The following is a 19,121-nucleotide window of genomic DNA, read 5'->3' as shown; positions in this document are numbered from 1 at the left end:
TTAAAAACTTCGATACAATGTTAATTAATAATACTTTAATTCACTCTGGACAAACTTCATGTTTAGTTAAAATAATTTTGAATATATCAACCGCCAGTGTTTGGCAGCTGTCACCCGGATATCGAAGTGCTGGATATCGAAGAGTCTACAATATAATTGATGAATTAAAGAGTTTTTCTTAAGCTTTGTTCCCAAGTCGAATTACAGCTTTCTACCTCCTCTTAGTAAGAAGTTATAAGGTAAAAGAGGTAAAATGCTTTCATATGCATGGAGCTTGGGTAAAAGTGTTCTTGAAGCCTTATTCCCATGTCGAATTTCAGCTTTCTACTTCTTCTTAGAGAGGAGTTATAAGGTAAAATTCTCTCATTTTGTATAGGAGCTATCAGAAAGGTGGGTAGGGGGAGTGAGTGGTATGCATGAATAAAAAGTTTAAGTCGTACACTGACCCTATATCAAATTTTATCAGGATCGCTTTAGCAGTTCTTGCGCAATTTTGTTGTCCCGAACCCTGGAATAACCAATTATTCGCTCTCAGGAGCCCAGAACTCGGAACTACATGCTCCTAATTTCATGATCAAACCAAGATTGCTTCTATTTCCCTCTCGCATTATTTCTCTCGTGCTGTCATGAAGGGAAAGGGCACACAACTTTCAAATAAATAACCGTTGTTAGGACTATTGTAGAAGAACCGACTCTTACAATTTGTTGTAAAAACATCGATTTTTGGAAAGTTGAAAGCTTTTTTACAAGCACTCCTAGCGCTCAACTTCCTGAGTCTCGTGAATTTTTTAAATCTTGTATCAATGACCTATAAATTGCGTCTACTCTCGTTTGTGACGATTCCGGGACCAACGCCCATATAGTTTTGACCATTCTCCTTTGGGGATTTTCATTAGAATGTTGGATTGCATAAATAAAACGAGGTGACGATCGTGTGAAGAGTAGGAGACGAAGTGGTCTATCTCGCTCGATGTCCCATCTCTCCTCGATTTACTATATTACTCATATTTATCCTTCCAGCGAGCACAGTTAGATAAAAAAAAACTGCGTTTTCAGCATATTTTTGCTGTATTAAATTGTAATGTAGCTTACAGTGAGTTCCGTTTTCAGACAAATTCACAGGATCGATAAAAAGCCCGCGAATTCACTCCAGTTACACAGAAACATTGCATACCCACAGGAGAAGTTCTTGGAATAAAGTTACAGAAACGGCGTGATGTATTGAAAACGCACCTGAAGAAGGTTTTCTCCCTCATTTTGAGAATTCTACACAACGTCAGTTACTACTCGTATACAAAACATTTTCGGCGCCATTTTTTCAGCCTATTTTCAGCACCAACGGTCCATAAGAAATGTATTTTAATTTACCACGTGAAGACAATTTGCATACAATTAGGGGCATTTCAAAAAATATTTTATACATGAGCTCCCAATAGTAGGCATTATATCAAATCCCTCAATCCGTTTTCACTTCAGCTGAAACTCTTTTGTATAATGCTATAAGTACTATTTCATAATGACTCCGTCACACATTTTAGATCTGGAAAATTTCATGAAATCAAAATTCACATCTCTTTTTTCCTCGCACGCTTTGCATTATGTCTATCTCCATTTTTTCGCACACGAAATTCGTTTGAGCTAAATAGAATTTGGAGTGATATTTAAAAGAAGAAAAAGAGTGCGCAATAATGAAATAGACACATACAAAGCGTATGTGAAAGAAAGGAATTTGAATTTCGACGAAATCTATTTTTTACAGTGTAGAAAAATTAGAAAATTTCATCTCAATTTTTATGAGTGTTGTACTAAAAACATTGAAAAAAAAAAACAATTCAAATGTCAACAAAAGACCTCAAACAACTGTTTCTCTAATTCGGCTTTTACCTGCGTTTTAGCATCAAATTTTCAGTGAATATCTTTATAAAATAGTGCTAAGGAATGTCCAGTCCACTGATGAATAGTGTAAGTATCAATTTTTCTCCGAATTACCCATGTTTTGTTGGAAAATTCCTCTGCTTTAAAATTTTGAGGTTAGAACGCTAAGCACCCGGAATTAAAAGGTAAACATTGCATAATTTTAAGGGAAGAATGTCCTCTTTCTCCTCTAGATTGTCGATGATTCGGGAATCCCACGCCTTCCGGTCGACACAGAGACTATCAAGTACAATGATTGGAGCATTCAGTACACAAAATCGCACATCCTCAAGAGTATTTGCACAAATGAGAACAAATGCAAGCTCGCGGAGGCCGATTGCTGTGAATTGTGCTTCTATAATTATTCCCTGGAGTTGCCAAGTCTCCCGGATATGGTGTTCCCTAGAAATTCCTTAACTCTGACACACTCCAGTGGGGCGGTGTTGGAATTCAATGCCATGGAAGCCCTCAAGAGGGTTGTGAATGGAAAGCTGGACATAAAAGTGGCTTGTGCTGAGGAGTGGAAAGAGACTCGTCCAGCGGAATGCACAGAAGTCAAGACTAAACCTTTTGACTGGACATTTTCCACTGACTACCAGGGAAGTCCCAATGATAAGATCAAAATCGAGCCCACAGATCTCAAAATTGACATTACGAAGCTGATGAAGCGCGAGGCTATCATTTTCTACCAGGACATCACGCTCTTTGAAGATGAGCTGCACGACAACGGAATAGCCGTGTGCTCTGTAAAGATCAGAGTCATGCCATCGGGATTTTTCATTCTCCTTCGGTATTTCCTGCGTGTGGACAATGTCATGGTTAAAATCGTGGACACACGCTTCCATCTAGAAGCCGGGCTCAAGTACATCCTCAAGGAGTTCACCTTCCGAGAGGCCAAAGTCGACGAACTCAAGCACTTGCCCCCAAGCCTGTTGATCAATCCCAGCGAATTAGAGAAGCACGTCCCGATGAAAAAGCAAACAAGGGAAAAACTGACTTTCTGTGAATGAGCGGTAAAATTGTGAATAAAATTTTTAAGATATCAGAAAATTGATTTTTTTCTACAAAAAAAAAAAACGAATTTTAGAAGTAAATTTTGAGGAAAGCATTTGCACTATGTCCACGAAGCATAAGCTCGATAGTAAAAAGCATGGGCTCTGTGAAGGTGTGCGCCTTAGAAAATTATTTCCCATGGTATGTGTATGAGATAAAATCAACTCAGACTCAAACCTCGTATGCATTGATTATAGGTTGGATTCTTAACTATTTCATTTGCTATTGTCCTCACAACATTTCTTGTCCTCGGATCGATCTTAAACTTTATTAAAATATGTTTCGGCACTCCATGAAACTGTCCCGTCCATCCCGACTTCCGACCGACTGATCTTTCGAGCTTAATAACTCCCAAACTAAGATGACGAAGATGACCTTCCCAGCGAGCACAGTTAGCAGAAAAAATAGCATTTTCAGCATTTTTTTTGCTGAATTGGTTTGCTGGCCAGTCAGCAGCTCTCGAACAAAAAGTGCTAAGCAAATACATGAAAATGGCACTGTTTAGCGCTCGCTGCGGATGATGGCAGAACTAAACACTGTCGGTAGATGGCGCTGGAAACTATTTAGCAGATTTTCTCTTTTTCTTTTTCTCTCAAAATGAACTTTGAATTTCCCCTGAAATTATTTATCAACTTGGGGGATATTATAATCACGATTTTTATTACCTATATATTGTTATAGGATTTATGCTGCGGTATGCTGTCTAGAGAATGGTCAAATAGGAGTATTAAAGATACTCTTGACCAAAAATTCTGCATTTTTTAGTGAATTGCGTCATTAATTTCTCGAGAAAAACAAAAATTTTATTCTGAGGAAATATTCAGTCGAGGGTTATAAAATTATTCATTATTTATGAAAAATATGTTTTTTCTTTTGAAAAAAGCATATTTTCCTCAATTTTTGCAATTAAATATTGGCATTTTTCCTGAAACAGCCAAACCATCGATGTAGTATGCTCACATTCGATCACAACTATCGTAGTTGATTGTGACACTGGATTTTTCTACATATTTAAGTTATTATTTATGGTAAATATAGTTACAGAAGCATTAAAAAATCGTTTTAAAAGATGTGGATCCCCTACTTACAGTAAACTCTCGCTAATTCGGCTCCTTTAACATCGGGCTACTTTTTAATTCGGGCAGCAGTTAAATTTGAAAAAAGTTTGTTGACATTTTTCGAGTTCGATTATGATTATCGAATGAAGCAAATATGCTCAAATTTGCCATGCTTTATCTCACTTGTGAAGTTATTTTGCATTATTAAGGGGCTTTCATGAAATTTACAAATAATATGAGCATGTAAACTTAATATGAGTATGCAGGTAAACAAAAAATCGTTGCATTTCAAACAATTTGATGCCCGAATTTCTCTCTAATTCGTCTGACATTACAGTCCCAAATGCCCGAATTTGGGAGAGTCTACTGTAGTAAGTTCAATGATGGTTTTAAAAATACTACAAAACATTCTGTTAGAAAATTTTTTATTAGACCAATGCTGTATTGGTGCTATTGGTGTAATAAAACATTTTTGGATTATAAATTTTCTGAAGCGCATTTTTGCGCAAAAAATTACTTTTATTATCGCGGTATAATAGCAATTTAACAAATTATTGTTTTTCTTAATACTGCACATATTAAAGATTGTAGATTTTGAATACATTTAAAGTCAGGAAAATATGCCAATTAGTTGGAAATCATTTTGCGTCGATTGTACCATTAAATGAAAATCATACAGGCTCTAAATTTCATATGTTCTTAGTCTTTTAGTATTTAAAGTATTTAAATGAGTTTCCGAAGCTTTTTCAATATTTCTCGATTTTAGAATTCATGAAATGTTAAAATATCTTGAAAATTCCCAAGAATTTCTCTGGTTATTAATTTTCTGAAATAAGCGGACAAGAATTCTTGGCAATGCAACTTTAATTTAGGTGTATTATTTTTTTTTGTAAATGGATTCATAATATTTATTTATTTATTTATTTTAATAAAATTAAACAATACAAAAATTAAATTGGTCGGAAAAGGTTGAAGAATACATATTATTCAAAATATATTATAAATATTATTTTTTAAAGTTTTTCAGAATTTTATTTTTTTTGCTTTTTTTTAATGTCAAATGTGGTTATTGTAAGAATCATGAAAATGTAATAATGAAAAGGGTTTATATTTAGCTTCTACTCAATCCCGGCAACCTCAGCAAAGGCAAAAACCAAGTTCATTAAAGTCTCTCACTCGATTGGGGAAAAAGAGTAACTTTGACTAAATGCCGGTGCGATCGGTAGTGTCACTTCAAGGTTAACAGAACTCAGCTGTATTTTTTCCTCTGATTTGAAAAGGCTTAGCATTTGGTGCTCGCTGGGTGATTTTTAGTCGAGACACATAGAATTTTTAAATTTTCAAAAAAAAAATAGTCAAGACACAAATCACTTTAGACGACTGACATTCAGCCAGCTTCAGGAAGGTGATTTTGGAGATTACATTAAGAATTTCGATTGTTCAACTGAGAAAATAAAAGCATAAATATATTATGATTTTTTTGTCAAAGAAATATCATGTGTAACTTTTGAATGGACTATGCGAAGTGGGGAGCGCTGGAATTCACCTCCAAACATTTTTCCCCAATGAGAACGTCACGAAGAAAAGAGAACGGCAGTCAGTGAGGAATTCTTCAACCGGTCAGTTCTTGCACCTCTTCTTCGCTTAAGCCAAATCTCATTGGAAAAAGTGCGAATCTCATAAAAAGAAAGGCATCAATGGATTACGAGGTAAAAATTTCAATTAACGTTCAAGGTTAATTCGTTGTTGGAGCGTAAAGAATTCTAAAAAGATTGTCTCAAAATGCGCCATTGAGACATTCCGATGAGTGGAATACAGACAAAAAGTAGCCAATCTGTGAGAGATAAAAATCTGACTCAGACAACGGAAGATGTGAATAGTGACTCAGAAACAGGGTTTTAGTGTGATTAATCTCAAGAGGAAAGGGTAATAGAGATACACTGGGAAGACATCCGGTTTTGGGGGACACACCCTGCCTTGGGAAAGTGGCATTGATTTCTTTATTCTTTTTGTGCCCTCGATATTCAAAGAGGATTTTTTGGAAACTAATCGATACTGTCCTTCCTAAACATTTTATCTGTATTTGTGTCTCTTTTAAGTTATTTTTTAGAAAAAGTTTTGATGTTATTTTGAGGAAGTTGGTCAAGAATATAAACTCGAAAAGAAACTCATAAAGCCCATCTTCACACGATCCAATGATTAAAAAATAAAGTGAACTTACATAATCTCAAGATAAAATTCAGAAACAATTTTAAACCCATTTTTAAATACCGGTTTTTTTCTAAAATCCGTAGAAAAACAAAAATATTTATACGAAATTCTGAAAATATACAATAATAAATTAATGACATTCAAAATAACAAAATTAAAAAATTACAGTTTTAAGCAGTGATTACCATTTTTCCCAACATACCTGCACGTTTTACACGATTTCTGAAAAATTATGTTACGGTTTTCGTCCGTCTGGTTGTCGCCGCTCTAAAGGCTAAACAGTTAGAGATAGAGACTTGAGATCTTCGGGGAACCCCCATTAGTCGATCTTGGGATTATTTATACAGTAGAGTTCCCCAAAATTGAACATTTGGGTGGGATAGATGACATTTCTCACTCCTCAAATTTGAACAATATTTTGAAAAACGTAACGGAATTTATTTAAAATTAACTTTTCCTGAAATTAAGGAAAATAAGGAAAATAACTAGAGAAGTTTATCAATTTAATTTGTTGTTAAACAGGCGGAATTTATTAAGGAAATTAATATAATACGACAAAATTGAGGAAACACCACAGAAAAATAGTTCTAATTGAGACTCCATGCAAAATTTCTTTTACATAACTTCATATTTTACATTTTGAATGCAATCGTCGTTCAAATTTGAGGAACTCGACTGTATGCCCTTCATTCCTCCCTCTTCTTCTCTCCAAAACCTTGTTTTTTGTTAGGGATTGCTCGAATTTTGGATATGTTTTTAGACTATAGTATAGAGTCTGGACGGACATTTCGTTCAAATATGAAAATACTGTTAAATCATTAGCAATAACGGTTTTTCAAGGTCAAAGGTTAAAAAGGCTCTAAAGAGCGTATTTTTCAATCGAATGGGTCAACTTTGGGCTCGTTGGAAAGGTCTTGGAATTTCTGACAAGACTGAACCAGTTTCAATAGGTTATGAATCGGTAATAAGTAATTTTACCGGTAAATCATTTTTATCAGAAAATCAATTGTATTACTCCTAAGACTCCTGAGCTATTATTTTGAGTGATCTTTTGTGTGATTCAATCTGTTCAATAAATCACTATAATTGTTTGTAAATGTTTGTAAATTTCTACTGGGAACTTACAAAATGCTTGCAAATCGTATAATCCAAAAACAAGTTCGTAAAAGTTCGCACTTTTTAACAAACATTGTTTGTAACATGATCACTTGACGAGCATTTTTTGTTCTTTTACAAACATTTGTTCGTAGATTTTTATTCGTCTGGCAAAAATTTGCAAACTAGTGCTGTCTCTCTATATGCACATTCGCTATATGCACAGCTTTTGTATCGGTTGCATTTAAAATCGATTTGTTTACATTTTGACAAAGTAATAAAGAAAATTATTTTCTTAGTAACTAATTTTTCTTGTTTTTAATTTTCTTAATTTTATTTTTTCTGTTTCATATTATATTTTAAATAAGACGGGAAATTCTAGAACAATAAAAAATTATAATTTATTAAAAGAAAGAAAGAAAAAAACCGTTGGGAATTTCAAAAAAAGTTGTGCATATATTCAGAGAGAGAACTGTCAAAAAAGTACCCAAACTGTACATATAGAGAGACAGCACTGTAATAACCAAATTTTGCGAACTTCTTTGTGTGTTTTCACGCACACTTACGAATATATGTTTGTGAAGGTTAAAAAAGAAATCAATAAAAACCACTAGTTTTAATTAAAGAAAGCATTATCAAGGGGGTCATCAAAGAACTGAAATCGATATCTCTTACCGTTTGGTCTGGAGATCTATAACATGTCTACAAAACACTGAAAAACAATATTTGAGAAAAATTATCAATATATCTGTTATCTGTACTTTATGAAGTTTATTATTATTTGGGTCCGTAGAAGGTAAAATGGAGATCTCAAAACCTTAAAAAAAATCCGATTTCACCAAATCTACTGAGAATTAAGCTGTCAAGGGAGATTAAACATCTTTAGCTAAAATTAGCTGCACTTCACTGCTTTCCGACTTCCAGATAAAACCATGCACAGTCATTAAAATTTTATCGTTATATTTCAAAAATTCAATGAAAATAAAAATTGCGAATTTTCCGGTCATAAGTATCTATGAACTTCTATTGACTTTTTTCAAAGTTAGTTAAAATTAAAATTGAACTATTTTATATCAGAAAAGGGTTCGAAAAATAGACCACGCCTATTTTCGTATTTGCGATTGAAGTAAAAGCAGTGCATAACTTAATCAGTATTTTTTTTCACTGATCATTCCAAATAAGAAATATTTGGGTCGATGCCTCGATGCTCAAATTAAATATAAGAAAAGAATTGACCCTTTTGATACTAAATACTAAATAAAAAGGCGTGGTTACCAATGTAATGTAGTATATCACTAATTGTACGTTTTAATTTGTATTTAATTTTTTTCATTTAATTTTCTCTCAACACTTCCAACAATCAAAATCCAACAAACAAAATTTACAACAAAATCAAAACAAAACAAAACAACAAACAAATTTATACCCTTTTATGATTGTTTTAGAGTACATTATAAAAGAGGGTGTGGCCTATTTTTCATGTATGAGACTTTCTTAAGTTACTTTAGCCAGGGTGTTTTTTTCATGAGACTGAAGTAATAATAAGGGAAAGTACTCTCCTTTCGAACATTCATGCCTTCGAATAATGTGAATTTCTTTTAGTTTTCCTGAGAAACTGACACATAATTAACACATATTTATTAATAATTGATAATAAGCTAACTAATGTTAATTAGAAATGTGTAAGTCTCTTAAGAAAAATAAAAGAAAATTCACAGTATTCGAAGGCATGAACGTTCGAAGGGAGAGTACTTTCTCCTACTGAAATTTCAATAATTTCGTCTATATTTGTGGGCGGAGCTTAAACGGAAGATTAAAAATACTACTTCCTGTTAAAAATTAGAAATTAAAAAAAAAATCTTCGAGTTCAAAATATCTTTTGATTTACAAAAATAAATAAGCATTTTGTATTTTTAGTACGGCGCTTGAGATTTTTTTCTGGCCACGCCCACTTTAAAAGACCTCATCAATTAAATTTTACATACAGATTTGTATCCTTTTGTTATTATTCAACGATAGTTTAATGTTTTGAGATCTCATGTGCTACCTAACTTTTTTAATTCTCTTTGTAAACTCTTCATAGAAACTTCTTTGACAACAAGATAAACCACGCCCCTTCTGTAGTATAGGGGAAAGTACTCTCCCTTCGAACGTTCATGCCTTCGAATAATGCGAATTTTCTTTTATTTTTGCTAAGAGACTTACACATTTTTATTAAATATTAGTTGGTTTATCATCAATTGTTGATAATTCTGTGATAATTTAGTGTAAATCTCTTATGAAAAACAAAAGAAATCCACATTATTTGAAGGCATGAACGTTCGAAGGGAGAGCACTTTCCCCTATATGTTCCAGAAGTTTCAAAATGTTTGATATGTCTGAAATAATATTTTTAAATAGACAAAAAAAAACAAAAAAAAAACCCGTTCATTCTTTCCAATTTCCTCTCAGAAATTCTAATCATTCTTCGCGTGATTCGTGCCTAATTTTACCAAAATCCTCTCCCCTTTAAATGTATTCTTTTTGTAATTGCGCGATTTTCTGATACAATGACTTGTCTGTAATGTTACTCATGCTTTTTGGCGAGAATCCCTTGGTGATGGTCACGGTTTGATGGGTGTGTTCTTCTAGGCGGAACCCACCATTGTAGACGCTCCAGCGTTCAATGCGGCCGAGAGTGCCCAAGCCCTGAGGTCGGCAATGAGAGGGCTCGGCACGGACGAGGACACTATCATTAACATCCTCACGGGCTGCTCCAATCGTCAGCGGCAGGAAATCGAAGCAGCTTTCGAGCGAGAATTCAGTCGGAGTCTCATTGATGATCTCAAGAGTGAACTTGGAGGGAATTTTGAGGATGTCATCCTGGCCCTTGTGCGTCCCCCGTATGAATTTCTCTGCAGGCAGCTGAACAAGGCCATGGAGGGCATGGGAACTGATGATTCAGCATTGGTTGAAATCCTCTGTCCACTGACCAGTGACGAGATGAAAGTTCTCGTTGCCCAATATGAAGATCTCTTTGGACGTCCCCTGGCTGAGCATCTCTGCAGCGAGACCTCGGGCCACTTCAGACGCCTCCTGACCCTCATTGTCACGGGAGTTCGTGATCCAGCAGGAACTGTCGATCCCGCCCTGGCAGCCGAACAAGCAGCTTCCCTCTACGATGCCGGAGCTGAAAAACTCGGCACCGACGAGGAAGTCTTCAATCGCATCTTTTCGCACTGCAGCTTTGCCCAATTGCGCCTTGTCTTCGATGAGTACAAAGCCCTATCCGGGAAGACCATTGAGCAAGCTCTCAAGAGCGAAATGGATGGAGATCTGCTCGATGGATTTCTGGCCATTGTCGAATGTGTCCAGAGTCCAGCGGCTTTCTTCGCTGGACGCCTCCACAAAGCCATGGACGGTGCTGGAACTGATGATCCGACTCTCATTCGAATCATCGTCTGCAGGAGTGAAATTGACCTGCAGACCATCAAGAACGAGTACGAGAGAATCTACGATAGAACTCTCCTCAATGACATTAAGGTGAGTATCCTGCTATTTCCTGAACCCTTTTTTGTCGTTTGTGGGTTTATCATTTGTGCCAAAATTGTCCAAATTCCAAATCATTTATCCAATTTGAGGCTTCAATGCAAATCTTGGCGGCTGTTATTTTCTCTTAGATTAACAACTTAACTTGAATTCTTGGTTGTGTATTAAAGTAGAGAAAAATAATGTATGAATCGTGAATATTTCAAGGAAATAGCACATTTATCGGATATATTATCATTCAATTAAAAACAAGTTAAATTGAACAGGTAATCAATATTGCAAATGATTCCGTTCAATTGACTGGGCGTGTTTAATAAAATATATCAATTAATGTTTCAAAAATTCATTTGAAGATCAATATAAAAGGATTGAGGATAAAATATAATATTCCAATAATATCTAGGGTGTCCTGGGATTATGCATAACCCTTTAACGACGAGACACTTTTTACGGACTGAAAATCAACAATAAAAATTAAACTGAGAAACATAATCAATGATAAGTCTTACATCTAACCTTGGAAAGTCCAACAGAGTCTGATTCGGTGTATTTTGTGCTTCTATGGACGATAGGGACAAAAATAGCCCAAAAATTTAAGTAATTTTACTGACAATACCAATGAATAATATTTTTCACTTTAATGAAAAATATTACGTATGAGTTTTGTAGTTTTTATTGCCAAAAAGGTTTTGCTTAAAAAAAATTGTAAGTACATAAAATAAATAAAACCAATTTATGAAATTGAGAATTTAAAAAATCGCCATTTTTGAGCTTAAATATTTACTACATAGCACATAGCTAGACTTGCAAAAAATATTCTAGATTCCTTCAACCTTCTACTTTACAATTATGTACAGACATGAGAAAAAAATAACTTTAGGTAGTCAGGAAAAATTATTTTCTTTGTGGGACACCGGTGTTCCAATCGTACTTAAAGGGATAAACGGAATTATGTAAACACATCTATGCATCTTTGCCTACAATTAGGAGCTCATTTGTGAAATCATTTTTTATCCCTCTAATTGTAGGCTAAAATAAGGTATTTTCGAACCATTTACTTACAATTTGGGACATTTGAGATTTTCTCACTGTTTCAGAAGAGCAAAGAAAAAACAAAGACCGCGAAATAGAAGAAAAAGACGACTAGGAAGAAAAGGAACAGCTTTTCTTCCTTTTGGATCTCTAAAACAGTAAGAAAATCTCAAATGTCCCAAATTGTAAATGGTTCCACATTACCTCATTTTACTCTATGCCTTTTTGTCGAGGTGGTAAATTTGAAATACGTAACTTATGAACCGTTAGCGCAGAAAATAAAATAGCCTGAAAAAGTGGCACTAAATATATTTTGCGTATTTTACGGCGTTTCCGTAACTTATTCAAAAGAAGTCTCCTGAAAGTATGCAATATTCCTCTATATGCATAAAGTCGCTTCGAGCGCCTTTTCTCGGTCCTGATCCTGAAAATATGCACAATCTCGGGACCCTCCGTATAGCGGGTAGTGGAGAACCTTTGAATAGGAGCAGCCAGGGGCATGATGTTTCCTATGTTTTCCATGTGTTTCTAGCGTGTCGAAAAAAACTTTTGAGTTTATTGGCTGTTTTCTGTTATTGTAGAATGATTTAGAAAATAATAGAAATATAAAATAAAAGTCAATTTAATATAGAATAGGCAACCGAAACCCCCAAATGGACAACCTACGTAGTTTTGGAGATATCTCGTGAAATGTGTATGAAAACAGGAAAAAATGTACACTAAAACTGGTCGCATTTTGCAGAGCTAATGTCCTCCCCTGGGAGCAGCTTTAAAATTGGCGAAATTGGGTTTTCTTCTACTATTTGTAAATGAAACTAGAGCTTATAGTCTGTTAGACAAGAGCGTGACCGGCATAAGTAGTAGTTGACTTCAAATATCGGACTATTTTTTTGTAAACAGATAGATGGCATCATTGTCGTGGATGAGTTGTCATAAAAAATATTAAGTTGACGTCAAATTCGAACCTTAAAAATACGTTATCCGCCATGAAGTGGATGAAACACATTGCCCGAAAAGGCTCTTTTTTATCGATTTTCACCTCAAGTTCTAAAAATTTCACATGCAGTGACCGATAGGGTAAATGCCCTAATTCAAAACCATTTCCAGACGCTTTAACTTTGACAGAAGATTCAACACATAAAGTTCATATTTTTTCTGAAGAGAATTACATAAATTTGCTCCTTGACTCTTCTAGAATGTTACTGGTTAGTGAAAATTCTTTAGATATAATTTGAAAACTTCTTAGGGTAAGTGCTCATAATTTTGTCCAGTTTCTTATTTTGGACACTTTGAAGATAACATTGGACACTAAAAATAAATTGATTAAAATGATGGATTTTTATTCCAATATTTGATGAATAATGAATTCTATCTAAATATGTGTTCTTTTTGGAAGATTTTAACACTAAATACGTTAAATTTTGAATATGATTTGAGTTGCTTTGTTGAAAATTCAGTGTGAGCAATTGCTTACGAGAAATATGATAGAACTTCGTGGCTTACTTCAGTCTTATTTAGTTTTGGTGAAGTACTAACAAAGTTTGTTCGCTGTTTTTGAGTGATATTATTGAATATTCATTGAATATTGTGTTGATTCACGTTACTGATGATTTGTATATTTGACCTGAAGTGAGATTTGCCTTGTGAATTATATTTTTCGTGTGAAAAATGGGAAATTTTTTAAGACATTCACCAGTGAGGTGATGATTCTTATTTTGGACAGGTGTTTTTCTCACGAAATTTCGTGAAGTTTTAGCTTTTGTGATGACTAGGTTGGACAAATGCCTGGAGAAACAAAGGAGCATCATCTCTACGAAAGAGATGTAGCGAGAAATGCCTTGAAAGGCTCCCGGAAAGGTCAGGGAATGAGCGAATCCGCACGTACTTGGAGTATCGAAGTCAACTCACTTTAATGAATGATATGGAAAGTTTCTGGGCTTCTATGACATTCCACGTTTCCCTTACATGACCAGGAAGAGGACTTGGTAAGATTGGTTCATAAAATGAAGAACAATGGGCATCCTGTTGAGGCGGATTATCTGTCCAAATTTACAGACAAGTTGTAAAAATTAATAACCAAGTTGTCCAAAATAAGAGTCAAATTCACCTCTACATATCAATTTATTTTTAAACGTATTAAAACTAATTTTAGTAAAAATGAGATGATAAATAGCTTGCTAAGTTTCTAAACAATCCTTCTGAAAAGAGAGTAACAAAAAAAGTCAATTAGTATTGAAAATATCGCACTTCAAACTTGGGATATCGATGCTTATATGCAGACTGTCCAAAATTATAAGCACTTCCCCTAAATACAAATAAAATGTTTCTATTGGAAACAAATTAATCCAAATGGAGACAAGGGAAAGTTTCTAATTGGATACAAACAGTGTAAGTGCAACCGCGACGAAAGTCTTTCAAAACCTTGTTGAGTTGCTCCTGAGTGCAGGATTTGTACTTATTCCTGGTCTTTTCTCCTTTCCCATCTAAGCCAATAAGAAAATCTCTCCAAAAAAATCATATTTCCGGGATTTCCTATTGAAGCATATCCACACACTTCAGAAAAATCTTTTTGTTCACGAAATAGGTAATTATCTCATTTGAAAACTTCACGTACCGTTAACAGTAAAGATTAGCACTTAATTTAACTAAATTTAGCCAGAAATGACAGAAATATTAAACAAAACGAATAAACAAAATCACCTCATTGTGTTTTCATTGGAAAAAATGGTCGATCTATGAAAATTTTGATGGTGAAAAGGGTACACTTTTAATTTTTCTGAGAAATTAACAAATGAAAATTTGTGAATAAGAATGGATTTTCGCTTTATTTGGAGCAAAATTAACTAAATTATGAAACTCTGCTGGTATTGAAAATATATAAATATAATAATTTAGTACTGTATTTATCGTGAAAACAATGATGTTTCCATTTGAAGTAGCGAAAAATTTCCATTTGGACCAGGTTTTGAATTAGCTTAATTTACCCTATATCAAAATTTTACGAACATTTACCAACAAATATTTGTAAAAGTACAAAAAATGCTCGTCAAGTGATCATGTTACGAACACTGTTTGTGAATAAAATACAAACTTTTACAAACTTTTTTTGTGGGTTATAAGCAGGGGCATGACGTTTCCTATGTTTCCCATATATTTCTAGCGCGCCGAAAAACTTTTGCGTTTATTATCTGTTTTCTGTCACTGTAAATGAATTAGCAAATAATACAAATACAAAATTATTATTAATCGTGTCGAGACACTTTATTTTGTATTACAATGTAATCATTACAGTGTGCTCATATTGGAAGAATCTGCTGATCGTAGATCGCCCAGGAGGGAAATTCTGTAACATCCTGGCAATGCCATTATGACAAATTGGGTTTGAATCTTAGGAGAGCTTTTTCGAAAATGCGATTCTGCAGGCGTGACATTGCCATTTTAGCTCACGTGACATTGTCAGAAGTCACATATTTAAGATTTCTGGCAATTAAAATGACAATGAATGTTGTTAACAAATCAACCAACGCAGACTGTATTTGCATAATACCACTAACTAAAGGCATTTCATTAAAAAAATCAGTGAATTGCATTTTCGAACTCATATGATATGACAAAAAAAGCTCGATTGGCATTGTCAGGTTTCGAACTCACGCGTGACAATGCCACGAAAATGACAGAATTCCCCAACAGAAGAGCGATTGCTTTATGATTCAACTGTCCCTAGTTCAAATCCTGTGTTGCTTAGAACCTTGTAGACAGTTTATCGTCTTTATTTACTCTAAAATCACTCTTAATACATTTTAAAATGAACAAAAATGTAGACATAGCTTTGGTGCCCTATTTCGGCCACCTGCATTCTCATAGTTCCTTGCCCTTCAGGAATTCTTCCAATGCCTTTTTCACGTCATCTCGTTTGTCTAAGCTACATTTTTTGTTATTCTTTTGCATTGTATAATCTCTAGTATGTAAAAACTAAAAATTCATGGAAATTCGAGGAACAAAAAAGGTGGCCGAAATTGCAAGCTGGTCGGAATTTGACACACTTACCCTATAATGTGAATTTGAGAATCGAAAAGGTTTCAATTTTTTTATACTTTCGTACCTGAATGCCTAAACTAAAAGAGATAATGAAGAACGGATGGTATTCTAGAGTTTAATGGACCATAATGAGCCTAGGAAAAATTATCTGACTAACTTTTTTTTAGGATATTTAAAAATTGGACTTAAGTGGGATATTATTCATTGAAGATATAAGAATAAGTATTAGAATTAAATGTGGCTGAATTGAATTTGAGGAGAGTGTAGAAGACATAAGACATAAAAAATCCTCATAAACTCTACTTTAGTATTCAACATTTGAAATATATTAATTTATTGAGCAAGTCAGAAAGGAAATAATTCTTTTCAATCAATTTTATATCAATCAGCGTGGTGCTTTCTTTTTATTACAAAAATTCCTAACCCAAATTTATATGACCTCAATGTCCATTGAGAACTTCATCGTACAACATGCTGCCTTGTTCCGGAAATGTTGCTTTTGTGCAATAAATTTTCTAATTGGCTGACTGAGAGCAATGATAAACCTCAAATAAACCCCTTATTCTTGTTGAGCACAAAATCCACTCACAAATGCAAAAAATACTGTTCAATGTCTTTCATGTCTGTTCGTGTGTGTCTTTGCAAAATCAGCAGGTATTTTTTTTTAAATACTAATTTTCAAAAAAAAAATCAATTTTTAACCAATTTTTGCTTTTGGTTTTTCAGGGAGAAACATCTGGTGACTACAAAAGTGCTTTGTGTGCTATTATTGGAGATGCCTAAAAGATGAAATCTTTGGCAAAATTTAATAGATGTGCCTCCAGTATACTCAGTGTATTTACAATTGCAATTCCAAATATATATTATGCACTCTTTTTTTTGTTGATTAGCTATTTATAGATGTCTATGGAATATTTTTTTAATAAAACAAATTTAAGAAAGTGAAAGATTCCCACGATAAATTGTATTGTAGGGCCTTATTAAATTATTCAGTAGATCTTTGACCAAATTGAGGGCCTTTCCTGCTTACAATTTAAATTGTAGTTCTGCCAAAAATAGATTCTAATCGATATTTTAAATTGAGAAAAAAACAACATACGAATTCCATCTACAGCGAAATATTTGATGAATGTAGAGAAAGAGAGGTAATTTATTTTGTAGAAAACGTTTTCTCGAATAAATGTTGAATCAGCACAAGAAAAATAGTTTTTCTGCACCTCAGAAAGATGAATTGCATTGTCCAAACATTTAGCAAAATTAATTGGTGTTTCTCCACCTCAGAAAAAAATACACGACCTCCCCGTATTCTACCAGAAGTAACGATGGAGGTATAAAAATTTATGAATCAAGAGTAAGTATGTATAATAAAAATCTTTACAAAACGATAAGGAATTTGACGAATATATGTGTGAAAAATACTTTATCGCTGTCACTTATATTTAATTCAAAACAAGAAAAAAGAAAAGATAAAGTAGAGAAAAGAATCAGAATAAATAATCCTGATTAAGAAGATGAAGAAAATCAGAAGAGAAAGGAAGATTTAGAAGAAGCTAGAAAGGATGAAGCATACAGAAGACTGGACGGACAAGTAAAATGTATCGACATGCTATCTCAGAAAGACAACTTTTCAGGAGAACAATTTGAAGTTGACGATTTCCTTTGCTGCTCGCGTAATTTTTTTTCTAAACTATCAAATATCTCGTTATCCTAATGTCGGATGACCACTAAATTTTCACCACTTGTAGATCTCGGTCTCAGGAACAACATATCTCTCGGAGTAAGGGCCTTGATAGACCTGAGGATTAGCCGAGAGACGGCTTAGCATAATTATATTAGAAATAATGTTCAAACTATTTTCAAATCATTTTCCACTAAGTCGTCTCTTGGTTTAAGTCTTAAGTGTGTCTAGGGCATAAGGCTAGGTCGACTTAGCCTAGTATGGAATGCCGCCGTTGATATATACAAGATTGGTCAGATTGTATTTTGAGCTAACACGGCTAACACGAAAGTCTTAGGCATCACTTAAGTAGAAGTTAAAGCTAATGGACCTAAAACGAAGTTTATATTTAGGACCGCAGCCTAATGCTCTGGACACACTTATGACTTAAGTTGATAAACGGCTTACTTAGTTAGTAAGAAGCTGATGGGAAATTAGTCATTATTTTGATTATAATTACGTAAGGCAGCCTCTCGGCTTAAGTCGTAATAGTAAGGCCGGCTTCAAACCTAAGGTTTAGCCTAGTTCCCGATGATCTCGAAATTCAAAATTGTAATCAATTTTAATGCTTTTTCAAAATTTAATGGATCATTTGCCTATGTTATCCAATCTTGAGTGATAATTTTCCAAGAAATCTCGATTGATGGGAAATTAGAGAAGTTAAGCCATATGGCTAAGCCTTAGGCCTGAAGCCCGTATAAGTGTGGCTAGTAAATAAGTCTCAAACTGATTATATTCCGCGAGCTGTGGCGTTGTATCTGGTTTGAGTAATAGTTGCGAACCTGGCTGTTATGATCTGAAGAGGGTCTCAGTGCTTAAGTATTTGGGGATTGCGGTGGATCAGGTTTTCAACTGGAGTTTCCACATATCGATAGTCTGCATGATCATCTAAAGCTATATATGAGATATTGCTTTATGGCCTCTATACACTAGGGAAATTTATGTCCATATTGAAGAGTCTTTCCTGAACAAGCGTAGGATTATTTTACAAAAGGTCCTGAACGACCTTGTTTAAAATTATTGTTAATAAAGTGAAATAATCCTTATAGCCACTGAAGAAGGTCCATATCCGGACCGAAAGCTCTGGGCAATACAAAAAACGTTAAAAAATATCACCGGAATCTTTCAAATCAACTCATCACACCAGTTCCTTCACACAAGCGTAGGGAATTTACTTCAATATGGAAATAAATTCCTCTAGTGTGTAGAGGGCATTAGACTAAGAGAATCCTGTCCCCGTACTGTGATTTCACCGTTTCACTTTGCGATGATTTAAGCTATACTGCAGAGTATGAAATACTTTTTCAGGGTTGTGTTTACTCCACACATCTTGGGAAACTAAGCGTTACTTAGTGGATTGTTATGCGAATAATGTCTTTCAAAAGTAGATTAGAGAACGCTGTTTAGATGTTGGAAAATTATGTTCCTAAAAGCTATCTACGCGAACAGAACCACGAAATTTTTCTTTAATAGTT

The 19,121-nt window shown here is 34.3% G+C and overlaps 2 protein-coding genes across 3 annotated transcripts; both read left to right on the top strand.

Moving 5' to 3' along the window:
- The first annotated feature begins 1,938 nt into the window (after positions 1-1,938).
- On the top strand, positions 1,939-2,957 carry LOC129806719 (TIP41-like protein). Its single transcript, XM_055855491.1, has 2 exons — positions 1,939-1,962; positions 2,109-2,957. The coding sequence occupies exons 1-2, from the start codon at positions 1,939-1,941 to the stop codon at positions 2,922-2,924; spliced, it is 840 nt and encodes a 279-aa protein (XP_055711466.1). The 3' UTR covers positions 2,925-2,957.
- A 2,625-nt stretch (positions 2,958-5,582) lies between these two features.
- LOC129807689 (annexin B10) lies at positions 5,583-17,132 on the top strand. 2 transcript variants are annotated; one of them, XM_055857133.1, is made up of 3 exons: positions 5,583-5,734; positions 9,963-10,853; positions 16,656-17,132. In XM_055857133.1, exons 1-3 carry the CDS (start codon positions 5,723-5,725, stop codon positions 16,710-16,712), a joined length of 960 nt encoding a protein of 319 aa, XP_055713108.1. In that variant the 5' UTR covers positions 5,583-5,722; the 3' UTR covers positions 16,713-17,132. The 2 variants fall into 2 exon arrangements, with proteins under 2 accessions (XP_055713108.1, XP_055713107.1); XM_055857132.1 differs by lacking the exon at positions 16,656-17,132 and having other exon boundaries at positions 5,606-5,734; positions 9,963-11,997.
- Positions 17,133-19,121: the final 1,989 nt, after the last annotated feature.

Source organism: Phlebotomus papatasi, chromosome 3 (assembly GCF_024763615.1).
Source record: "Phlebotomus papatasi isolate M1 chromosome 3, Ppap_2.1, whole genome shotgun sequence".
Taxonomy (NCBI): Eukaryota; Metazoa; Arthropoda; class Insecta; order Diptera; family Psychodidae; genus Phlebotomus; species Phlebotomus papatasi.
This window is presented reverse-complemented; position numbering and strand designations above follow the sequence as displayed.

Excerpts from the sequence above, each read along its gene's own strand:
- LOC129806719 (XM_055855491.1), top strand. The coding sequence starts at position 1,939 with ATGTCCAGTCCACTGATGAATAGT. Across the intron at positions 1,963-2,108 it reads CCAGTCCACTGATGAATAGT|ATTGTCGATGATTCGGGAAT; the intron begins GTAAGTATCAAT and ends TTTCTCCTCTAG.